The sequence below is a fragment of the Crassostrea angulata genome, chromosome 6 (genome assembly GCF_025612915.1).
Source record: "Crassostrea angulata isolate pt1a10 chromosome 6, ASM2561291v2, whole genome shotgun sequence".
Classification (NCBI taxonomy): Eukaryota; Metazoa; Mollusca; class Bivalvia; order Ostreida; family Ostreidae; genus Magallana; species Magallana angulata.
This window is the reverse complement of record NC_069116.1, coordinates 3,812,567-3,824,037: the sequence shown is the minus strand read 5'-3', so window position 1 is coordinate 3,824,037 and position 11,471 is coordinate 3,812,567. Positions and strand designations below refer to the sequence as shown.

General features: G+C 30.8%; 2 protein-coding genes across 2 annotated transcripts in view; both read left to right on the top strand.

Annotated features, from left to right (window-relative positions):
* The window catches only part of LOC128189531 (protein draper-like), a 64,819-nt gene that overhangs the window by 48,878 nt on the left and 4,470 nt on the right, over positions 1–11,471 (top strand). The window lies entirely within an intron of this gene.
* On the top strand, positions 496–4,366 carry LOC128189532 (uncharacterized). The gene is made up of 7 exons (XM_052861182.1): positions 496–671; positions 993–1,045; positions 2,268–2,429; positions 2,577–2,633; positions 3,041–3,131; positions 3,220–3,254; positions 3,408–4,366. Exons 1-7 carry the CDS (start codon positions 571–573, stop codon positions 4,178–4,180), a joined length of 1,272 nt encoding a protein of 423 aa, XP_052717142.1. The 5' UTR covers positions 496–570; the 3' UTR covers positions 4,181–4,366.

Genomic DNA, 11,471 nt, shown 5'->3' with positions numbered 1-11,471 from the left:
ACCAAACTTATTAAATGTCAATTAGCTGTTAGGATATAGTACATCTGATATAATGATACATTCTTTACTTGAAAGCATTTTGAAGCTGTTCGAAATTTGTTTTATACTCCTAGAGATAAAACAAAACAAAAATGTTTGCTTGTAATGACGCTGCCAAACTCAAGCTTGATAAAGATCTAGAGCAAGCAGCAGGTATGGACACGCCATAATGATATACATAGTGATATGATTACTGTGTGTATTTTAATGATGGGTCAACTACAATTAAATTGCAATGGTTTTGTCACACGTGTTTTCATAATTTTTTCAAATATATCAAAATTATTAAAGATTTCTCTTTCATAGACAACACTTCGATTCATCGCAGACGATAGATACTGAAATGATTTTAAGGAAGTGTCTATATCCTTGTTATGCATGTCGTATTCTGTATATAAATATATTAATATACTTAAATAAGCAACACAACGGAAATATTTTGTTATCTGCATCACCTCATTTTGTGTCAGGCACTGTAGCAATAAATAGTTTGACCATCCCAAACAGTTGTTTCACCAAACTAGGTAGACAATGAAGCACCTCTTGCTTATTTGTATTGTGTATTTTTTCAATTATCCGTTTGTATACTGCCAAAACAGACGTAGACCGGGCTATTGTATGCCACCTGACAGGTAAGTTAAAATTGCAATTGAAATAGTTTTATCATATTATAAACGAGATTAAGAACAACAATCAAATGTATGTGACGTACTACCCTAAAGAAATAGTTTTATCAATATAATACAAATTAGCCTTTCACTTTTATAATCCCGTTTTCTTAATAGCATCAATTCCTTATAGCTGATTTTATTACAAAACTACCTGCAACTACATTTACTATGTATCATTATTTGCAATTGACGCTTTGCAAATCAATGATTATTTGATATGAAACTAAGTATGTTAAATTGTTAAAGATTTATAATCAATTTTACTCTTATTTTGTTTTTCAGTACAGTAATAAATTGTTGCACCGGGTTTTATAAAAGTGGGGATAATTGTTTAGGTATGTATAATATATCATAAAGCATCATGTGTTAAGATTTGGAACCTTAAACATAGTTTTCTTATAAACCAAGTCATTTCGGAGTGTTTAAGTGATTGAAGATGTTCAACTTATGAGGAAAATAATTGATTTCCGCTTGTATGTACGGGATTTTACTAAGAGTACTGAATACAATAGTATGTTAAGTAGTTTAAAGCATATGGTTAGAAAAAACTAAATAGTATCATTCTTTATTAAAATCTTCTGAGGCAATTATCAACTATGTTCAACTTTTTAAATGTTCTTCTTGTGTGGAGATAATATTTTTTAAAATCTCGGTAAGACACGGTCAAAAATTAACAGTAAAGGACTCAGAATGTCTTCATCATCGATTTTCGTAGACTTTGCGTTTATATAAATGTTTCACGGTTTGTTTTGGAAGATATTTCTGTATTGTTTAAATATTTATTTCTTGGTACAACGATCTTTAAAAAAAAAGTAAGTCTATCCATCCTGACACAAAATTTAAAACAATTCTTGAAAGTGGCGTGCTATGCAAATACAACAGCACGTAAAAGTTAACCCCAGACACACGTTTATCAAAATGCCAGCATGTACAACAAATATAATTTTAAAAAATTATAATTTAATAGATGTAGTGGCTTGAATTGCAGCTTTTTATATAAAAAATCTACAGTCAAGGGGAGAACGGACACTGATCATGTGACTTTTGTTGATCACACAATTAATATTAAAGAATATATAATGATAACAATTGATAGGGCAGACATTAGTTTGTTTAAATGTTTATATATTTCAAAGATATATATATATATATATATATATATATATATATATATATATATATATATATATATATATATATATATATATATATATATATATATATATATATTTTAAAACCATCTATTTGTCGATTTGTGTCCCACACTTGGAACAAAAGAGTTAGTTTTCATAGGTTCCTATATTCTAAACTACTTTTTAAAGAATCCATTGTTTTTAAGAACATAAGTTAGGGAACTTAAACTTTTTAAATTTTTGTCATGTGTATATATTCAGTATAGCTCATGATTTTTGTCATGTGTATCTATTCAATATAATTCAAGTTTTTTATTTATTTATTGTTTTAAATTTATTTACTTATTTATTTATTTGATGTTTAAACCATGACAGTAAGTCATGATTCAAAGATATTGATATGAGAAACATAAAATCTATGCAGAATGTGATTCGGGCTTTATTGGTTTAAATTGCTCCTCACCCTGTCCACCCGGATACTTTGGTCAGAAATGCAGTAGATTGTGTGATTGCTCACTTGGCGAATACTGTGACGCAGCGAGAGGTTGTTTGTGTAACTCAACAGGTGTAAACTGTGCAGATTTAGGTACGATTTTGTAATACATTAAAATTGGGTCCCCCTTTTATGCAAATGATGCAAGTTTGAAAGTATAATAAACTCATGAAACGATGTGTTTCACCTAATTAGTAATCTAAAAACCTTATTCATGGTTAAAATTTTTTGAATTGACAGAGGGAGAAATGACTGAAACAACAAGGAAAGATTATACAGATAATGTGTCAATCATGTGTAAGTAATTACATTAGAACAATATTTAACAAATATATCTTTATTGCAAACAGCAATCATACTTGCTACAAAATATTTTTGGTAAAAAAATAAAAACCACATACATGTACATTGTGATTTGATGATACACCACTCATATATTTTTACATCCTTTCGTTTCCTTTTTTCAGTTATTATCGATGAAACATAGCCAACTATGTAAAACATTTAATGTAAAATTTTACAAATTTCGTTTTGTTGCGAATTTCAAAGCAAAACTAGCCTAATGACAGAATAAATAATAATGCAATATGTCATCAATTTAAAACATTGCCTACTAATAAAAAGCAAATCTTTTTTGGTGCTATGTTGGATGTAATTGTATTAAAAGTTAAATATATACGCTGTATTTACATATTTACTGTTAGCCGAAACAAGAAGGGAGTACCTGGAAGAGACCATTGTCGCTGTTTGTATATTTGTCTTCACAGTAATAATTATTGGAACGGTTTGTATCAGGTAAAGATAGTCACTGTCTTGAATGATTATAAAATTTTAAACAATATTTTCTTTAAATACGTAATTGTTTAACCTCAATGTTTTAAAGGATATGGTACACAAAAACACTGATGAAAAGAGAAGGTAAAATTATGATTAGAAAAAATAGTGTGGCTTTGGTTAATTTTGAATGAGATATTTAAAAATATGAATGTTTTTTTTAATCAAAACTAGTGCAAATTAAACCATAATTTCGTTACTTGTAAAAGAATTATGTGGGTTTTTTTTTTAACTTAGATGAAATACTGACCTTGCATAATGTTGCTGATGCCGACTTTAGAACTCAACGCTCGACATCAGTAGAACTTGATGATTGTAACACGGAATCATCCGATATTTACAACCGCCTAACCTTAAGAGTTAAGCATCAAAATCCGTCTGTCGGTCACACGGAAAACTTAACAACTAGTGGAAGTCCGTCTTATTGTGCAGGTCCAACATCGGATGAACCATCTCACCATAGAAAGAAGAATTCTAATATCAACAACATTTCACCTATCACAGTTTGTAAGAAAAACAAAAAAAAGTTACAGACTCATGTTGTTGATATTGGAAAACCTCACGACCAAAACACTGAACAAAAATCATATATATACTCAATCTCTAGCAAACATGCTAGAAAAAAAACGCGTTCTAACACTTCAGAGCTAAAACAACAGAGAGCTGGCAGAAAAACTTTCAAACCTACACTCACAGAATCGGTTCACGACATAGTCTGGGACCAGCAAAACTCAAGTGTAAAACCTCCAGCATGCTCAGATGGAATCCATGATGAAGAATTGTATGCGAACAATTGCGATATGGAGTTTTCCAACCGTTGTTTGAGACGAGACAATTCAATAGATGAAGACTCTAACGAATACTTTGACGTCAGATACGACGGGAAAATGACAATGTATTTTGACCAGATTAACAATTCTGATCGATCCGAGCCTAGTTCATCTGAAACTTTTCCCGATTTGACAGATTATATCAACTGTGGTATAGCCAAAGGTTACAATGTTCAGTAGCATGGTGCTATGAACGAAATATATCAATGAACAAATGTAATTAGATCCCGCTTCCTTTATTTGTTTGTTATTTTTTTTTTAATGTAACGCTAATATCATAATTAACACAATTTGAAGTTTAATTATTCATAATGATTTCATGATGTTAATTGTCAGAATAAACAATATATTTTGCGAACGTTTTTTTAAGAAAAACTTGTTTCAATGGAAAAAGAACCATTATTTTGGTATAACATTGTAGTCACAAAAACCATGTAAATCTGTGAATTCTAATTCCGAGTGATTGTATAATTGTATTACCTTTTTTAAGGACATGTCTGCTACATTTATTTACTCTAAACGGTTCACGGTTTGCTAATGTCATTTTTTCATTCTAGGGGGTATTTAAAACATCATGAGATAATATATATATATATATATATATATATATATATATATATATATATATATATATATTAACTCTGTGCTATGTAAGTGCGTTTTACTACATGTATATATTTAAAAATATTGTTAATGCACAATATATAAGATTAAGCTAGTTTAATTTTAAGAAATAATATAGAAGTAAGGGTTGTCAACTTAAAACAAAAATGAATAGTATTTGAAATTTTAAATTATATGAAACATGGTAGCAATGGGATAAGAAAGTCTTTCGAACAAAGAAGTAGAGCGACATAAAGGCCTCCATTTCCTTTAGAGGTTGTTATATTGTCATGTGAAAGTAATCTGCAATTTAATCTATTTTTGTGTTGAAGTGTATTAAATAAAGACTTGTTTTTACAAAATTCACTTGATAAGTGCTGTTGCGAGATCTACATACCTGCAGCAAATTGAAAAAGTAAACAGATTTCTCTTAAATTCTTTTTGTGATTTTTATAACTCTTTAGAATCACATCCAACAAACAATGCCACGGACCTCTCTTCAAAAATCAGCGTCCGCCAAATGAAGAAAATGATTTGAGTGTTCTTGCAGTTAACAGCTACTTCAACTTTTAAGTAAATTTTTATCATTACCTTTCTCACTTTAACACGGATAGCATGGCTACTGGTAGAATTTCACGTGCTCGTCAAGGTTTATCCTCTGCTGACCCCTCACAGAAGAAAAGAAATAAATATCAACTGTAATCTACAACATATCAAAGACAATGGAGACCTTGATGAGCTTGATAAACATTCTAAAAAAGGTAGGTTTCGGGAAAATAGTTCATGATCACATCAAAAATAAATAATTTAAAATATATATTTAATTCCAAGCAAAACATAGTAAGACCACATCGACCCAATCAATCTCAAATAGTATCATGTATTCACAACATTAGATTTACTTCTTTAAACATGAGCTCAATTGCCATTTTTGACGGGAAACCGTATAGTATTCCCCAAAATCTCATTTCTCGAAAATGTGATGAGAGTTTATATTTTGTATAAAGGGCAACAAGGTTTTCCGGAATATTTTTACACAAATAAAATTGTTAGGGAAAAGTGTCAGGGAGATACTTGTACAACAGACATTTGAAGGATTCTTTTAAAAATGCGCCTCTTTCCTGTAGAAAAAAAATAGGACAACCTCTGCTTTACATTTTTTAAAGATAACATTAGAGTTAGCCACATTCTATGAAAGCCAGATTTCGTTCATAACCAGAGATACTAAAAATTATCTGACATTAAAACACCATTTTGGTATCAGCTGTGAGACCATTTCCTCATATATATTGATAATATACAATTTTCTGTTTCAACCAGTACTTAATGAGCAACTTACGTATAATACTCAGGTAGACGATCTAACTCTTAATAAACCATGACGTTTGACGTACATTTTTTAACTTTTAAAACAAATGTTTGTGTGAACAAGTTCTATTTCGTCACTAGAATGAAAACCTCATAGCTCGAATCCATAGTTAAGAACACTAGATACATACTAGTATGTGTGTTTAAAAAATGCTTACTTTAGTCTCAATTTTTAAATAACTTTCATTTCATACTTTCAGAATGCCAAACATATATTTCCAACCCTGCATTGGAATTGTTTTCTGTGTAACGTTAAAATTCAGAATGATTCCTAAATATTTGAAACAATTAACAATCTCTACATGTTTTTGGTCGTAGGTCCAGGCAACATTTTACACATTCTGCTCGCATGTCGTAAAACAACTTTTTTTTGTTTAATCAGTGTACACACTAATATTTCAATCATTACTAAATTAATACAATTGATTAAACACATCCTGTAGACTCTCTCGTGATTCACCTAAAAACAAAGTGTCATTAGCATATATTAAAAGAAAAACAAAAGGTCTCTAAAGTCAACAGCTTCACAACAACTTCGTATAAAATCCATTTCAAAATCAGTAATATATAGTTAAAAAAGAAAAGGCGACAAATCTCACAATAAATATGCTTTTATAAACAACTTTCCCGTGACTCCATTTTTAGAAGTTTGTACAATAACTTCGTTCTATTCACAATTTCAATCGCTTTTCTATAATCAACAAAACAACAAATAATTTCTTTTTCATATACAAAAATACTAAATAAGTAACTGCGAAAATGGCATCTGTGGTACTATAACCTGGCTTTAACCAAAACTGCGCGTCGCTTACGATACTATTGTTGGCAAACCAGCGAAGGAATCTTCTTGTTCAACACTGTGGTAAATATTTTTGCCAGATTACTAAGAAGAGTTATCTCCTAGGCCTGTAATTGTTAACATCATTGGTGTTACCATTTTTGGGAGTTGATTTTAATCAACTCTCCTATGCAGTTACTCTGGCAAACCGAAAGTGAAAGAAAGTGAAACAGTGTTTGGACCTAAGCACAAATCATCACAGCTGACAATACTTAGATCTTGAAAATAATAGATATATTCGATGTACTGTATGCTGTACCATTGGTTTTCAAGGAAACGTATTTATAAATACCTTAAAAATAGTCAAATTTTATATAGTACGAACGATTTAATTATATTTTGTAGTAGTTTGTATTCCTACGCCAGAGTTCAATATAGTCATGTAGTCTTGTTTAACCAGACGCTCGGCTGTATCCGTAAATTTCCGAGAAGCAGAGAGTCTCTCTTTGTAGTCGGAGATTAACGGAGACAGCCGAGCATCTGGTTGAACGAGACTAGAGTTCAATATTGCGTCGATCCATATGTGTACAATTTTTAGAAACATTTCGATTACTGATACACGGTTTGATGGAATTCAAGTGTTCTCAAAGTATTTGTCGGAAAAGTTCGAGAATTCATACTATAAAAATGTGCGTAATTCAAATACAGATTAGAAACTACTTGCCATGCAAAAAAACATATCGTTGATTTTAAAATTGATAATAATCGATAAAATCAAGTCCCGACAGTTCTTCAGTACTTTGATTAAGAAATGGAATTATTACACCCACAGACCAGCTCCTTTGGAAAGTACCTGCATCAAAAATACTGTTAAAAATGGTGTTATTACATGGGGTATCCCATAACGTTCGCACATATCAAAATTAATATTAATAATTAATGTCATTTTCATGGATGACACATTGATTCATTGCAAACCATAGATAGTAAAATGATGTTAAGGAAGTGTCTTGTTATGCCTTGTTATGCATGTCGTACTCATTAATAGAATAATGTACTTTAGGCAACACAACGGAAACAATTTCAATCTGCATTATGTCGTTTTGTGTCAGGCACTCTGGCAATAAATAGTCTGATCAGATCAATCAGTTGTTTTATCACAAAAGGTTGACAATGGAACACCTGTTTTAATTTGTATTGTGTATTTTTTTAACTTTCCGTTGGCATACTGCCAAAACAGATATGGCTCAGGGTACTGTATGACATCTGACAGGTAAATTATACTATTAAAATAACTTTATCATCTTAAAAAGGTTGAACATAAACCAACAAATATTCATTGCAAACCGATTTTTAAAAAAATAGTTTATAATTAATAAAAATAATTTCCATTTTACTTTTTAGCACTCTCTTCCCTATAAACGACATCATTTTCATATTTTCTTTCTCAAAACAAGATACATCAACAATACATTATCATTAGTTATTGACGCGTTGCAAATTATATCCATACAAAGACTGTGTGAGATTAAACTTAACTTGCTTTTTGAATAACATATATTGGCAACAATATTAATGTTAAACATTATATTTGATGCATTTTTGTGACCTCATATGTACTTCGTTGTCACGTGACGAGCGTATCCTAGCATTGCAACTTATCTATTAAATCGCATAGGCGCAGGTGATTTGTGACATTAAATTATAAATATCTTTTTAAAAAATCCCTTGTTATGTGATATTCTTTGAGGTTCTTGCTTGGTCTTGAAATAGAAATTTGTTTATTAAAGATATTGTTAAACTATTTCACCAAATCATCAACAGAAGGCACATTTTTAATAATTAAAAGCGATTTAGATCAAATTGGGGTATACCGTTGATATATATGCGTGTATGGGCGATGGGCGATGTCCTGTAAAACGACTTTCTGTGCTCTTTCTCTCTTTTCAGTAAAATCAACTATAATAAAATCCAGATAATATGCATTTTAAACAATTAAATATTCAAAAATAATTTTGTATTTTCAGGAAAATGTCCCATGTACATTGCAAATAGAACATTAGAGGCCAGAAATTGCATCACGTATTTGTCCAAACCAGCTTTATACATCAGGCCTCAACTTTAACTGTAAGCCTTCTGATAACTGGAATGTAGGATAACAGTTGACGTATATGAGGTTCTGGTTTTGAATTTCGTGTTTTAGCTTGTGTTTTAGCTTGTGCCCTGTTTACAACAAACTTACAGAAGCTAACTTTAAAGCAAAATACATGTAGATTTTGTATTTGCACAATTATTCTCAACTATATTATGTCACATTATAGCAACACCGTAATTCATAATGAATTCGTTTTTAATAACAATTATTTTTTAGATACAGGATGTTTATCAAGTATACGGTAGGCAATTCCCATTTACATTTTTAATCATTCTTTGGTGCAAATGTTTTGATGCCATACAAAAAAAACCCACACATATAAGCATGTATTACAGCAAGGCCGTGTTCTTGAAATAAATTATTTATAAATATTCATACTCATGGCGAATATCAAAGGACCCAGAACAGTACATTGACTCTCTCCAGCAGCGATGGGGTATATGCAAGCATTGTTGTGGCCATCGTTGTCCCGCTGTTGGTTTTGATCATCGTGACTTTCGGCATCGTTTGGTGGGGGAAAAAAGAAATTCGGAAACGGATAAGATATTTTGTATTTTATTTTCATCTTCTCCATCCCTTTGAGATGTTGATTTGAATAATTTATTGAATTGACCATATCGTAATTAAACAAATTAAAATATGGTTTATGTTATATATTGTTGTACGAAATGGCATAAAATGTGGTTTTACAATAATACAGACATTATAATATATACATATTTACCATAGGAATAATAGCGATAATTCAAAACGCACGTCAGCAGCTTACAGAAACCATAAACCATGTCTGCTTTCCATAAATGTCTTATTATGCTGAAAAAGCGTTTTGGGTCATTCAGAGACGCTTTTCAACACTCTTGTTATATAGCTACTTGTAAAGTTCTGAATTCATATTGTTTTGGCATTGCACAACTCATGAGTTCTTTTTGCGCAACTAATTTTACCTAATCAAAGATAGATAATGAATAAAACATGTTTTTTTTAATTAAAAAAGAAAACCTGGGCTCTCGAAAACCCCAAACATTTTGTTGGTGACAAACATTTCTAGTTTAGCTTCAGAGAGGATGACAAATGTGACCAAATGAAGCATAACAATTTTACATATTTCAATGATAAATAACATTCATGCATGATTATAGTTGTTTTTTAAATTCGTAATTTTGTATTTGAAATATCAAGAGATTTTTTATACAGATTTTTAAAAAGTGTCCCATTGCATCCTTTTTGCCTAGTATTGCCTCTAAAGCTCATGTCAATTTCATTTTTATAAACCAAAAAATACCAGAAAAACAAACACCCCGTTTCTATGTTACATTGTTCTTAAAACTCCAATGTTGAGCAAAAAAGGTGATGCAAAGATTTTTCAATTGTAGGAAACAATACACCGAAAACTCACCACGAAATATTTTTAAAGACAATGGCAGATTTGGTTTTAGATAAGGACGTCTTGGTTTTGATAAGCACAATAGCAAGTGAAAGAATTGACGAACCAGGAAAAAACTCAAACTGTGTTTCTTTTTTTAGACGAAAACTTTTTTTCTTTCAAGCCGAGACGTATCAGATTAAATGGCTGTTAAATGAACCTTATTCAGATAAGATAGAAAATGATCCTCACAGATAGACATACAATTCGAACAAAAACAAAAGTCAAAATTAATTGGTAAATATTCTTTAAACGTGACAAACAAATACAACTTAAGATGGTTGATCCAATTGCAGAACATATTTTACGGAGGTTATAAAACAAGGGTTGAATGATGACGTAAAAGATCGTTGATAGACAATGCACTTAAGTTTTGTCAACCATTTAAAGCTGCTTGGTCCGATTTTTTTGGTTATCACTAAATCAAATGTTTTTCCATACAAACCATTTATCTAAGAAAGTTATGGACTTTCTCATATTAACACCAGCTGAATCAGTCTCCTTTAAAAGTTAAAATATTCAATTAAATAAAAATCATTTCTTTTTGGGCAAACGAAAAAACAAACCAAAATGCATTACGGGAAATGTTTAGAAAAAGGAACCGTTTAATTTCGTCCCCCGAATGATTGGGGTTATTCAACCCGCATGCTGTGCATCGATTGTAAAGAAAGCAACTTCAGAAATATTAGCGAACAAAACGTACACATTTTTATTTGTATGATCATTTTGACCTTTATTCACAACGATGACAAAGTCGTAATACATCCATACCCGTCTCGTCGTCAGGGTGAAATTTAACATGAAGCGAAAAAACGCGGTACCCTTTTATGTCGTTTGTTTTGTTAGCAAATTTTGTGCGTATCTATACTACTATATTTAAATAATAGACTCGAATTTGTTGGGCTTTAATACCGAGAAATCTGAAGAGTACTGTTTTATATATTTTAAACATTATTGGCACTTGAAGATTACCAGTTTGTTTTTATTTTTTCTCAATCAAGCTTCGCTAATTAATAATCAACGAAAATTCCTTTAAAAATCCGGAAATCATATGGATTTTTCAATCTTGCGCATGCGCATTACATTCACGCTTAATCGTGGGGGGGGGGGGGGGTCTTTAGTTTTTTTTTCCACAATATTAGAT

What these genes read in the sequence shown, in the direction of transcription:
- LOC128189532 (XM_052861182.1), top strand. Translation starts at nt 571, where the DNA reads ATGAAGCACCTCTTGCTTATTTGTATTGTGTATTTTTTCAATTATCCG. An exon ending in AGATAATGTGTCAATCATGT is followed by an intron (nt 2,634 to 3,040) that starts GTAAGTAATTAC and finishes ATTTACTGTTAG; the next exon opens with CCGAAACAAGAAGGGAGTAC. An exon ending in ATTGGAACGGTTTGTATCAG is followed by an intron (nt 3,132 to 3,219) that starts GTAAAGATAGTC and finishes AATGTTTTAAAG; the next exon opens with GATATGGTACACAAAAACAC.